Genomic DNA, 14155 nt, shown 5'->3' on the forward strand with positions numbered 1-14155 from the left:
ACACTTTTGTTTTGTAATGACAATAAATGAAGCACTTGTCTAAACAATAACACAATATGTTTCTCACACGAACAATTATATGTTGGACTTTCAAGAGATATCAATATGACAACAACAAGATATCTGGTGATGAGTGATGGCAAAACGGCCAAAGTGATAGAAGGGAAGATACACTAAAAACATCAAGTATTAGGTAAGATACGATACAAATATTATGTAGCTTAACTAAATTTATAATCTTTGTAGCTCAGACGATATCTAATCATCAAGTATTATGTTAATGTAAGTAAAATTGATTTCAACATTTAAATGATAGTTGCATTTTTTCCACGTCATTATGATATGATTATTTTTCTTGTAAATATTGTCTTAGTAATTATAATTATATATTCTTTCACATAAATAACTGAATAGAGATTTACGTGCATCGCACGTACATAGAAACTAATACTATATTAAAAGAACGAAGGTCCTTAACGAAATGTTATTCGCCTTTTTTACCCTTTAAAAAAAGATTTCACATTGGACAGAATTGTAATTTAAATTATTTTCATAATATTTAGGATTTTAAAATCAATTAAAACTTATCAAATATTTTCTTTGTTGAAATATTTATGGGTCCTAATTTTTAGGAATTTAAAATCATTTATAATTTACCTTAAAATTCTTTTCCTTATTGAAGTATATAACATAAGTATAATTAGTCGTGCTAAAATTGGAAATATTTTAAGACAAAACGTTGGCTCTACTTGTCAAGAAGACAAGTAAAAAAGAGTCTCTAGGCATAAATTTTTATCGCAAAATATATAATTCGTTTATGATGTTTTATCTAATATTTAATATACATATTCAATTTTAGACAAAACGCTATTCCAAATGAAATGCCATTACTCTTTTTTCAGTTATTTAACAAATGATAAATTCATATATCATTTATATATTTAATTATTGAATATAAAATATTAAGATTAGTCATTTTTAGATTTTATGTTATCGCATATCAGTGTGAGCTATAAGGCTAACCTTTTCATTCCCATTAGTTCAAAAGATTCAAATTTTAAATTTGTTTTGTTTGAAAAATCTTGAAGAAGTACTTTATGTTTTTTCTTTTTTGTATTAGGTCATAAATATAACAATTATTTTTATAAAATATTCCCACATAAGTCATAGTAAGGTCTAGGAATTTATGTAGCCAGGAGTTCTTTCATTATTGAGTTAGTTAAATGGGGTCAACGTTCGTTATTTTTAGAATTCTTATATTTTTCTGTAGTTTTTATTTTATTAGTCAGACACATAGTTTAATAATATTTATATAAATTTTTAAAATACATATTCATTGTTATAGGGTACACGCACAAATCACATAACTTAGCAATATCGTTCGCTTTTTTTACTCTTTAAAACTAGAGTTCACACAGAAAAAATTATTATTTAATTATTTTTTCTACTATTTAGTAATAATAATTTAATTAATGCTATAATCATTAGGAGTTTGAAATTAATCAATATTTGCATATTCAGTCTTTCTTTATTTGAACTATATTGAAAATACTAATATTTAGAACTTTAATCATTAAAATATTGAAAAGGATTGAACAAAATATAATCAGCTATACACAATCAATATTCATCATCTTTAGGAATTTATATTTTTATTTATAACTCAAAGAAAAATTTAAATAAATATTTTTAGTGAGATAGGGTACACGCGTAAAGCGCGTACACTAATACTAGTGCAAAGAAAAGTATTCTCCACAAAGAGAAAATGGAAGTTTAATTAGGGTGCGTTTGGTACGAAGAAAAATGTTTTCCATGGAAATATTTTACATGGAAAATGAGTGGTTTTATAACTTATTTCCCTTGTTTGATTGGTGAGTGAAAAATTTCTTCCAGAAAATATTTTCTAGTATTTGGTTAGAGAGTAGAAAATTTTTTTAGGAAAATATTTTTTTATGCTACTCTCCTCACTCACCCATTTCCCTGAGTCCCCATGTTTCACGTGCTCTCCTCCCCTTCCTCCCTCCTTCCTCCAAATACCCAACGTTTTTAGAACTCTATTTTTCTTCAAGAATTTAATTATTTTTCTAAAATTCACATAAATTCAAAGGAACTAATGTGCTGCATTATTTTTTATGCAAAAAATAACGTTGAAATTTGTGTTCCATAACTAAAAAGAAAATACTCTTTTTTTGGTTAAAAAAAAAGTACTCTTTCTACAATATGAAAATAAAGTACTTATTTAGTTGAAATGAACAAAAATATTTTTTTCTACATCATGAAAAAAAAAAGTAGGAGCATTTGGTTACTTTACAGAGTACGGTGGCGAAGACTCAAATTGACTATCTTCTCCTTAGGAGGTGCGACAGAGGGCTGTGTAAGGATTGCAAGTATATCCCGAGTGTGACCCTTGCGATGCAACATAGGCTCTTACTGATGGACGTCGGTATTATGATGAAGAGAAAGAAGAGGACTGCACGAGGTCGACCGAGGATCAGGTGGGGAGCCTTGACTAAGGATAAAACTCAGGAATTGGAAGAGAGGTTATCGGTTGTAGGAGCCTCGAGGAGTAGTGGGGACGCGAGCGTTATGTGGTCGACGATGGCGGATTATATACGGGAGGCAGCGAGAGAGGTATTGGGAGTCTCGAAGGGTTACGCTGGCGGGCACAAAGGCGACTGGTAGTACAATAAAGTGGTCCAAGGTAAAGTGGAAGCGAAGAAGGCGGCGTATGTGAAGTTAGTTGGGAGCACATACGAGGTAGAGATGAGTGCGAACAGGGATAGGTATAAGGTAGCTAGGAAGGAGGCGAAACTGGAGAAAGCATATTACAAGGTTCCTAGAGAGGTTCTTTAGAGATTCCTAGAGGATAAAAGTGTGTCGATTGCTTGTATTAGAGCAATTAAGGATATGTATGATGGAGCTAAGACTCGGGTTAGGATAGTGGGAGGCGACTTTAAGCATTTTTCGATTGTTATGGGATTACACTAAGGATCTATGCTTAGCCCTTTCTTGTTTGCTCTGGTGATGGACGCACTGACACACCATGTTCAAGGAGAAATGCTATTGTGTATGTTATTCGCTGATGATTGTTCTGATTGATGAGACATGGAGTGGCGTTAAAGAGAGGCTAGAGGTTTGGAGACAGTCACTTGAGTCTCAGGGTTTCAAGTTGAGCAGGACAAAGACAGAGTATCTTGAATGCAAGTTCAGTGCCGAGCCGAGGGAAGCGGGCATGGACGTCAGGCTTGGATCGTAGGTCATTTCCAAGAAAGGCAGTTTCAAGTAGCTTGGATCGATTATCCAGGGGAATGGGGAGGTCGACGAGGATGTCACACACCATATAGGGGGTGGGGTGGATGAAATGGAGGTTAGCGTCTGGAGTCCTGTGTGACAAGAAAGTGCCTCTGCTACTCAAAGGTAAGTTTTATAGAGCGGTAATTAGGCCGGTCATGATGTTTGGGGCTGAGTGTTGGCCATTTAAGAACTCACATACTCAGAAGATGAGAGTAGCAGGAATGAGGATGTTGAGGTGGTGTGCGGGCACACTAGGATGGATAAGATTAGGAATGAAAATATTTGGGAGAAGGTGGGCATGGCTCCTATTGATGACAAGATGCGGGAAGCAAAGCTCAGATATTTCGGGCACGCTCAGAGGAGGAGCTTGGATGCCCCGGTAAGGAGGTGCAAGCGGTTGACGTTTGTGGGTAAGAGGAGAGACAGAGGGCGGCCTAAGAAGTATTGGGGAGAGGTGATCAGGCGGGATATGGCGAGACTTCGGATCTCCGAGGACATGGAACTCGATAGGAAGCTGTGGAGGTCGAGCATTAAGGTTGTAGGTTAGGAGGTAGTTGAGTTCATTTAGTCTACCAGCGTAAGGCTAGGCTGATAGGATTTAGTCTTAGACTGCTAGTGGTTAGTGTTGTGTTTTTACTACTCTTCCATTTTCATAGTTTAGGGTCTTATTTACTGGTTATTATTTCTGCTTTTCATGTATTCACTGGTTCTTGTGATGTCGTTATTATTTCCATGGTTTTTTATTGTGGTACTAATATATTTTTTCTTTTTTTGTCTTTTCGTCTTCTTGAGCTGAGAGTCTATCGAAAACAGCCTCTCTACCTCATCGAGGTAGAGATAAGGTCTGCGTACACACTACCCTCCCAGACCCCACTTGTGAAACTATACTGGATTGTTGTTGTTGTTGTTGTTGTACATCATGAAAAGAAAATACCTTTTTTTTTTGTTGAAATGAAAGAAAATACCTTTTTTTACAACATGAAAAGAAACTATCTCTTTTTGTTAAAATAAAAAAAAATACCTTTTTTGATATCATAAAAAGAAAAATATTCATTTGTTGAAATGAAAAAAAGTACTCTATCTATAACATAAAAAGAAAGTACCATTAATAATATTTTTATTTTGGGTTGGGGATTGGGGGTTGGGGTGGGGTTGGGGCGGGGGTGGGGATAGACGTTTTTCAATAGTTACAAAGACTAATAATTTAGTTTGCTATGTGTTTGAATTTATGTGAACCTTTTCGGAATAAGAGGATTAAATTTACTGTATAATATATTGTTTGAAACAAAATTTATATATAAAAAATAATATAAATCACAATAATTAATTTTTAAGACATGGTCAAAGTAAATTTATCTGACTCCACAAATAGTACTAAATTCGCATAAATGAAAACGTAGAGAGTAATACAAATACGAGATATTCTTTAGCCTATAAAATAAATATACACATTTCGGCTTTTTCCTTTTTATTCTTTCTTTCTGCAAATGAAAGATGAAAACTGAATCAATATTCATCTGTTTTGACACGTGCTTCCCTTTTATTTATTTTTTTGGGAGAAATTTAAAAATAGCCAGATTTACAAGTGGTCATTCAAAGATAGCCACAGTTTCAAAAGTAATCGAAATTTAGTCATTTTTCATGTAAAGATAAATCTGAACGAAAATACTGTTCAAAATCCTGAAAAATACTCCAGCATAATATACTGGAGTTCCAGTATAATATATCGGTCCAGCATAATATACTGGAGTTTGGAGCACCAGTGCTCCAGTCTCTAGTATATTACACTGGAACCAACAAAGTATATCGGTCCAACATAATATGCTGGAAGTTCATACATAGGTGCACGAAACTCCAGTATATTATACTGGACCGATCTCTGTTGCAGCAAAATAGTGACAATTTTTCAATGACTTAGCAAATACTGGCTATTTTTGAATGACCAGTCCGAAAACTGGCTAGACCGTGCTATTTTAACTTATTTTTTGGGTCCATAACCCCTAATGAAAACATATTTATAGAACGTGAAGCAGGGCAAATGCCATACTTCTATATCTTGGAAGAAATTTAAATCTCCTTTTTTTATAAAGTTTCATGGACTCCAAATTTTGTAAAAATGGCAGCACTTATTATCTAATTAATCAAGTATTTGAAACCTAGTAATTCAAATTCAAGTCAGATGAACCACTGCACTCCTATAAAAAGTTCTTCGTTGACAAAATTCGAATATAAAACTTTTAATTTAAGGATAAAAGAATCTACTAGCATGTTTGGCAGTGCATTAGCTTATTTTGAAAAGTATTTTTTTTAAAACTATTTTTCAAAAACTTAATTTTGGTGAGAAATAATTTGTGTTTGACTAATCAATAAAAATATACTTTTAAACAGTAATTAATGGTTGGTCAAGCGTTTAAAAAGTGCTTCCAAATGCATTTTTCATTCTATTCAAAAATTGCTTTTGCTTCTAAAAAAACATTTTGTTTCTTTTAAAAAACTTAACCAAAACACCTTAATTTTTAAGAAAAAAAAATACTTTTCACAATAAAAAAAATACACTTTAAGCCCAAAAAAAAGCACGAACAGGCTATAAATCGTTTATCCAAAGATGTAGTGTAATATTTTTCTTAAGAAGTAAGATTCAAACAGAGGTGAAGCGCGTGGAAAGATATGAATTTCTAATAACTTAAATATCAGCCTCTCCCAAGTAAGTTAAATACTCACTATTTAGAGTTTGACGGCGATTTTTCTAACTTATCTTTTTTTAACTCTATATTTTCTCTCAGTGTCTTCTCACCAATTGCCATTGACGCGACAAAGCTTTCAAATCCAACAATCCCAAAAAGTTAAACAAAAATTAAAATATTCCATCCAAACACTCCCTAAAAATACAATCTCTTTACGCGTTATCTTTTCTCCTTCTTCTTCTTCTTAAACCCTAGCTTTCTCTCTCCGCGTATTTCACTCTCTCTGTAACATCTATGGATGATAAGGATAAAGTTGACGATCCATTAAAAAGTGCAGCTGAGTTCGACGCTACTGAGTCGAGCTGGTCACTCGGTGCAGATTCGGACAATGTTTACAGCTTCTTCGGCAATATTGATAGAGATAGCAGTATATTAAACGAATTCGGTTGGAATTTTCCACCGTCGGAGGCGGCCGGAGATAAGGATGTTTCCGGTGGTAGTGGTGGTGCTGGCGGATTTGATCGGATCGATGATGATTTGGCGGGAAATAGTAGTACTACTCCATCTGCTTCTGCTACTGAAGTACCGGCGACGGGGAAAATCACTGATGAACCTGTGTCTTCCAGCTGTTCGGATGATCCTCCGGAGAAATCCACCGCATCCGGTGGCTCTTCCGCCTCCCGACCGCCGTCCGATACAGCGTGAGTCACGTGTTATCGAACTTCTCTCGCTTCACGTAGCACAGCTTTATATTACATATCTCTCTCTCTTTCCCTCTATGTGTGTGTTAAATTCGTATTAACTGCAATTTCAGTGGTAAATAATGGACTTCAAATTAAAGTATAGAATTTAGGGGATTGCAGTAGCAGCATAAAAGGAAAAGCCATTACCGCGTCCGTACAGGTTCTAGAAATGTCAAGTTGTTTACGCAAGTTGGAGTATGGGAAAGAGAAAGAGAGGCATTATCGTAATTTAATCATCAAAGTTGGGCTTTTCGGTATTGCGCACTTTGTGTGGCTTCAAAACAGCCGTTATTGCGGCGGGAATGGCGTGGATGAATTTTTTCCCCTAAAATATTGTAAATCGTAATTAAAATAACTGTACTTTTAAAAGAAAATGTTTTTCCCCTTTCTTCTTTTGGATTGGTTTTTGTGCTGATTTTCACGAGTTAGATTTAGAAAACGCAAACAAAAGCTCAAATGGCAAATGCAAAGTGTATAGTGAAGTATCTTCGCCATAACACTTCTCTGGAAATAGTTGGTGTAATCTCTGATTAATTAGTAACTTCTGCTTCATTATTTTGTGGTCCATTGCTTTGTGCGTACATAGTATTTAAGGAATGGTGGAAGTTTGAAAATTTTACCAGTTAGGGGGAAAATGAGTTACTCTCTCTGTTATACTTTATGTGGTTGACATATTTTTATATTTAAAAATAATTTAATTTTAATTTTTTTATTTATTCTTAATGATATGCTTTAGTTATAAACTTTATGCTAAGTTTTTTGTTAAATATTTGTGTTGAGTCAGACGTCGTCACAGAAGAGTCTCCTACGTGATATTTCTAGTGCAACCTAGTTATGATATGCGTGAACTTTTGTTTTATGTGATCTCTCAAGGCCCATTGCATGCATTTCTGTACGCTATGGCTATGGTCTACGTAATACGTCTAGAGCAATTTTTTTTTTTTAATAAAAAACCGTCCTTTTCAAATGGTACATCAAATCTCTCCATAACAATTATCCTCTAAAATATCATTTTGCTATAGCGGTCAAGTTTTCTTTGGAACATATTTTTATATGTTATGTTATATTATATGTTTTCTATAATATAATTTTGCTATAGCAACCAAAAAAATATTCAAACAAATTACAGAGAGGTTTGACCATATAATAGTGTTAGTGGAGGTTTTCTTTGAAAAGGTGCGTTTCCTCTAATCCTATGGTTTAGGCTGGGAGTGGAATGAATTTGTGCTTCCTCTAATTACGTTGCCCAATAGTTTTATAAGTTTTAAGTTCCATTCATTGCACCTATTGACAGCATTGGAAAGCTTTCATTCTTTAAGCTACTTGTTCATTCTCATTCTGCTTCTTAATTAGTATTAATGCTAGCTTTTATATAGTAGAGATTAACTTCTGGACCAAAATCTTGAATTTCTTTCACTTATCGGCATATAAGATAAAATAAGACGCAAAAACATGTAAAGCCAATTTAGGTGATATTAAATATCTGTGGTCTACAACTTCATTAAAAGAATAAAGATCGACCACTTCTTTTTCAATTGAAAGATATCTTGTTTACAATAATTTATCTGATTAACTAGGTCGGTTGAAAAGCAATTTGATTGCTATTTTCAGCAGGTGTACTTGGAAATGCCTCTTTTTCTAGCTATTTTCTAGTGTGATAAAGGAATCACATTCCTAATGTTACTTTAGGTTGAATATTCCACAGAAGCAAGGTTAAAAAGAAGGGTCAGAAACGAATCAGGCAGCCCCGTTTTGCATTTATGACGAAAAGTGAAGTTGATCATCTTGAAGATGGCTACAGATGGAGGAAGTATGGTCAAAAAGCTGTTAAAAATAGTCCATTTCCAAGGTTTGTTCTCGAATTTCATCGTAATGCTTAAGTTGAACAATTTTTTACCTTAAATGCCATTCCTTCGCTAAATTTGAGCTTGCCTTTTTAATTGTTGAAGATAATGATTAAATAAATAAAAGTGCACTATCTCTAAATAACTTAAGATTTTAGATAAAAATTGCCACACATTAAAATCAAACAGAAATCTCGGATACAAGTTCTTCGCACATTATATTATAGAGAATAATTTACGCGTGTTTAGCCCAAGAAAAAAGAAATAGAATGACACGTGACCTGTTCATTGAAAATGTAGCTATGAAATAAATAGAATTCAATCATATCTAACAACTTAAGTTTTTAAATGATGAGATGGTCACATAATTCAATACTAACTACAGTTACGTCCAATCATGATACATCTTTTTGTTATAGATCTTACCCACTAATGTTGATGATGATTGAATTAGCTTCCAACTGATGTATAATACGCTAAATTCGACAAATACTAGTATTAGGCTACTTGAAATATTATTGTCATTCTTTTAGTTTGCAAACTATAAGTCCAATTGATTACAAAGCTGTAGTACTGCAAGCATGCAAATATAACAAAATGCTGCCAAGACCGACTTTTGTTAAAGTTTAAATTGCTTGACTGTAGAGTCTAGGATGTGGTCTGGTGATCAACCCCATCAGAGTTCAAATCTTAATTGAAACAAAATTTGCTAAGTAATTTTTTTTTATCTGCCCGAGCCATGTAAAATTACCTAATAATTTTATTGGTGGTAGAAATAGCAGATAGCTATTAATAAATTAGTTGAGGTTGCGCAAACTGACTCGGATGCCATTGTGATCAAGAAAATAGAAATTGCTTGACTATAGTAGCAGTTGAAAGTTCAATCGGCAATAATGTCATGATAATTTGATGGAACTCCATCATTTTCTAGTGAGTAAAAGAAGGCTGGTTATAATATTATACAAAGCATTTCATTTTGCTAGCAAGATTATTGAGCTTCTTTTTTTTTCTTTAATATATTATTTTGAAAGTGAAGTAAAATAAAGTAAACTTTAACCAGAAACAACTTCAGAAGCACCAAAATTCAAGGCGCATATTCTAGATTAATCATTGATTTTAGTACTAGTGTATCTCTTAGCAGATAGACTGGAAGAAACCTTTGTTTAAGTGTTACCTGAACAAGGTTTCAAATGTCATTTTACCAAATAAACATGGTGTCTGAACAGTATGCTGTTTTATCAACATATTGCATAGCATTGATAATTTCTATCAAGATAGAAATAATATGTTTAAACCCTCCAATAACAACAACAATCCCAGTATAATATTACAAGTGGGATCTGAGCAGGGTAGCGTGTATACTGAACTTAACCCTTGCAAAATAATTATGATGTCCATGCCTTCTCAGGAGCTATTATCGTTGTACAAATACCAAGTGCACAGTGAAGAAAAGAGTCGAGCGATCTTCTGAAGATCCGTCAATTGTAATCACCACATATGAAGGACAACATTGTCACCATACAGTTGGATTTCCTAGAGGCGGACTTATCAGTCATGAAGCTGCATTTACAACTCATCAATTATCACCTTTAGCCTCACAATTCTACCTTCCCGGGCGTGTTCAATACCCTCAAGAAGTACCTATGAGTGCCCCAGAATTACTTCAAATTCCAGGTGAATCTGCAGAAGCTCGTAGATTGCCAGAGACAAGTCAACCAGCCAACCAGCTGCCAACTCATGATGAAGGATTGCTTGGGGATATTGTACCTCCTGGAATGCGAAGCAGATAATATTAAGGGTAACCCCTTTCCTATTTTTCAGTTTGACACTATCTTGACATGCTGCATTGATTGATCATTGATTTTTTTTTTTTTTTGTTTACAAGTTTCATCAATGACATATACGTTGTTAATATGCTTTTGGTGTGTGTATGTATGTGTGTTTTTACCAAGCACGCGGAATTTTTTTTCTGATAACGGTTGTTCCAAGTTTGCCTAGCGAGTTTTAAAGTGTGTAATTATCACATTTAAAAGGTTAAGTTGCAATAATTAATTACTATGTCTTTAATTAGTACATACATCCTTTCATGTGCTGGTTTGATTCTTCTTTTTTAAACCAAGTATTCTTCCTTTTTTAACCAAGCACATGAATTTGTTTTTATTATAGATGATGATAAGACTTAAACTAAGGATTTTTGTATGTCTGATACTATATTAAACTGTGTGACCATCTTATTTAGAAGTGTAAATTGTTCGCACATTTACTTAACAAGTTGTAGGTGTCCTATTGACCAGGTTAGACTAAAGTTTTCCTCCATTTATGAACATGCTGCACGCTTTGACTGCGCTTCTTAAATAAGTTTGTATTAACAGGCCAGGCCACTATCATAGACTAAATCATAACAATATATATAGACACTTGGACATAAACTCTATCCTAACAATGATGGCCGCATCTACAATAGTAGCAATAGGTATTTTCCAATACTCACATATGATGGTTGCATGGACGTGTGAAACTTAAAAATAAATGAACATAGTTACAAACCAACGTACATATCTATTGCAAATTCGTCTCTGCTTGTGAAACTTTTGCCACTCAACATGTCTGCTTTTATTGATTACTACTTGCTAGTGCCTTTGAACTCCTTCGTAGGTATTGATCACCTGATAGTGAATATTCAGGTAAAAGTAAAATCAAATAATAATTTCTCCTTCTCAAAGACATGATTGTAAAATCAGATCAACATAAGTTAGTTCTATTTAAAATCTTTCATAAAATGTAAATGGTAAAAGAAATGATGAGAGTTGTCAATTTTCTTATGTCCGGTCAAATCGAACAAGATCCCGAGTGATGGAAATCTAAAGTTGATAAAGTTAAAACATATGTCCCTTTCCTGTAGATTGCTTTCCCACCGCAACCTTTTCCTATGGACGTTGCTTTGTCTGGATAAAGTTTTATCTTTCTTTCATTGCATTTAGTTGTACAATATATGAATTGTTTGGTCCCCACTGGTTTAAACAACAGTCAAGTCGTGATGCATGAACTTGATTGATGCTTTTCCTCTGGGCAACATTGTTCTTGTACTATTTGCAAAGGCTTTTTTAAGTGAATTGCTTGATTACCACGACTGTAGCTTACCTTGTGATAAATTGAATTACCTAGCAAGTAGGGATTGTCTAAAGCATAGATATGACCTAGAAATCAAGAAGGAAACTAATCTTTCTGTTGTATTTTACTTGACACCCCTTTCTTTTTCGTCACTTAAGAAAAAGAATGACACTTTTATATTTTGAAGTACTTTAACTTTAGACCATCTTCCCCTTTTACCCTTAATAACATACTTTTATGATGATAAAAATGTCATGGGAGTAATGTGTAAAATTACAAATTCGATACTTTTGAAAAATGTGTCAAAAGTAAGTCTTTCTTCTTTAAACTATGTGTTTAATTAGTCAAATATAGAAATATACAATGAAATGAAGGAAGTAGTTTCTTTTTATTACTGGGTTTTGACAAGAACCAATTTTGTGATTGTTGTTGGTACGTTAATCTGGCCATAGGCTTTAAGAATCAGCCCAGTGGAGGTGGCAATGCGCTCCTCAGCATGCCAAAGGCAAATCTTGCGGTATGATTTTTTTCTTGCTTTTTGTGGTGTATACACACATCTCATGCTAAGCATGCATAAGTAATAGAATAAGTCACGCCTGTCGGCGTAAACTGAAGCATATTTTTGGGATGAGTGGTCCTCAACATGATCATATGCTTGGAATCTTTTGAGATATTATGCATTATTCTTTGAGATTGCAACGTGATCATACATTTAATTTCCATATGCTTGAAATATTCTCATTGCAGTTTGTTTCTTGCTAAACTTTTTGTGCATATACAAAAAGTTATGTTGTTTGAACTCTTCAAAAATTTCATCTAACGCTAGACTATTCAAAATTAATGAGTGGGACAATATTTTTGAACAGTCCAAGCAAATATAGACAGAAAGGATGTTACAGTAGCACTAAGTTTAATACTAGTATATTAGATTTAGGATGGGGAAAAAGCATCTTCCATGATTATATATGAACGTGGAATAATCCTAGACAACTGTAAGCTCTTTCATTTATTTAAAGGCGGATTCAAAATGTATAATTTGTGAGTTAACTTTAATCATCTTAATATTGAACACCTTGTATTTTTGTAAATTATGAGTTTAGAATTTAATTTTTTATATATCTTTTGATTGTTTTCACATATATAACTAAAATTCGCGTAAAAATGGTAGATCCAGTTGAACCCATTAATTTCACATTGCATCTGCCCCTGCTATAATCTTAATATTATACTCTGATGGATTTTTCGTTTATCTTGATGTATTGTGTTGAATTGCTTTAATGCAAATTTAAGTACATTATGTGATTTTCTTTATCAAGATGTACATAAAAATGTCAGCAAGAAATTACTTGTACTTGCTTGTACCTGATATTTACAGACACCTATATTGGGTAATGAATATTTACACACAATTAGCTAATATACATATATGCTATATTTAACATGTTGGCATCTGATATAAACCCTTTGCATTAAGACGTGCACCTTCCTAATATGGAAATGGCTAATTAAGACGTGCACCTTCCTAATATGGAAATGGCTAACAGATCTCTGTTACAAAAACTCTTTCCAGGAATATATAGCATGGATGTCATTCTTGAATTTATAGCTGGAATCTGCCCTCTATATATTGTGAAGTTTACTAGCTGTTGTATTTTTGCTGATCATGATAGGAGTATATCATGACTTAATGGAGAACCCTTGGATAGCAGCTCCAGATATTCAAGACTAGCTATAATTAATTGTAGATTTTCCCTTTTCGTTCTCTTTTTTCCACTTTCTGAGATACTGGGGATTGGGGGTACATAGAGGGAGCTAGGGGGAGGTATAATATTTGACCTGATTTGTGTTGTAAGTTGCAATTCTGGTAGTAATAATTTTTTTATTTACCAAAAAAAAAAAAAAATCTTTGCCTATTCATGTGGAATCTTTTTTTATTTTATTTCCAGTAGTTTAGTTAGTACTTCCTCATCCCAATTTATGTGTGGTATATTTGACTATGCATACAAATTTAAAAAGAAAGGAAGACGTTTAAAATCTATGGCCTTCAACGAGCTATAAATCATCTTATTAGGGATAAAATAAATATTTTAAAGCTAAATTATTGCTAAATATAAAATGTATCATTCTTTTTGAACTAACTAAAAAGTAAACAATGTCTAGGCGGGATTTGCTAGCATAAGTGGGGATTGTTTGTCTTTGAAGAATCAATTTCATGATTTTTCCTTCCATTGGACTAGGCGGGATGCTAATAAAATGGCTCATTCTGTTGCTCAGATAGCTTTATGTATAGGGGCGGATCTAATGGAAGGTTTTTGGGTTCCTGTGAACCCAGTAACTTTTGCGTAAATCTTGTATTAATATTAAATAATTCATTAAAAGTATAAGAATATTTAGGTTGGAACCCTCTTCGTTGAACAATTAATATGTATATTAATTTGAGATCATTGTAGAAACTCAGAAGCTTAAAATTCTGAATCCG

The 14155-nt window shown here is 33.4% G+C and overlaps 1 protein-coding gene across 4 annotated transcripts; it reads left to right on the forward strand.

The window, feature by feature from the left end:
* Positions 1-5958: 5958 nt before the first annotated feature.
* On the forward strand, positions 5959-13593 carry LOC104225668 (probable WRKY transcription factor 57). 4 transcript variants are annotated; one of them, XR_710646.2, is made up of 5 exons: positions 5959-6679; positions 8427-8570; positions 9974-10363; positions 12129-12193; positions 13247-13593. XR_710646.2 is itself a non-coding variant. In XM_009777513.2 (4 exons), exons 1-3 carry the CDS (start codon positions 6273-6275, stop codon positions 10353-10355), a joined length of 933 nt encoding a protein of 310 aa, XP_009775815.1. In that variant the 5' UTR covers positions 5959-6272; the 3' UTR covers positions 10356-10363; positions 13347-13593. The 4 variants fall into 4 exon arrangements, 2 of the variants coding, with proteins under 2 accessions (XP_009775815.1, XP_009775814.1); XR_710647.2 differs by having other exon boundaries at positions 13347-13593; XM_009777513.2 differs by lacking the exon at positions 12129-12193 and having other exon boundaries at positions 13347-13593.
* The last annotated feature ends 562 nt before the right edge of the window (positions 13594-14155 follow it).

Source organism: Nicotiana sylvestris, chromosome 10 (assembly GCF_000393655.2).
Source record: "Nicotiana sylvestris chromosome 10, ASM39365v2, whole genome shotgun sequence".
Taxonomy (NCBI): domain Eukaryota; kingdom Viridiplantae; phylum Streptophyta; class Magnoliopsida; order Solanales; family Solanaceae; genus Nicotiana; species Nicotiana sylvestris.

Coding starts and splice junctions, on each gene's coding strand:
- LOC104225668 (XM_009777513.2), top strand. CDS start 6,273: ATGGATGATAAGGATAAAGTTGACGATCCATTAAAAAGTGCAGCTGAG. Junction 6,680..8,426: donor CGACCGCCGTCCGATACAGC/GTGAGTCACGTG, acceptor AATATTCCACAG/AAGCAAGGTTAAAAAGAAGG. Junction 8,571..9,973: donor AAAAATAGTCCATTTCCAAG/GTTTGTTCTCGA, acceptor ATGCCTTCTCAG/GAGCTATTATCGTTGTACAA.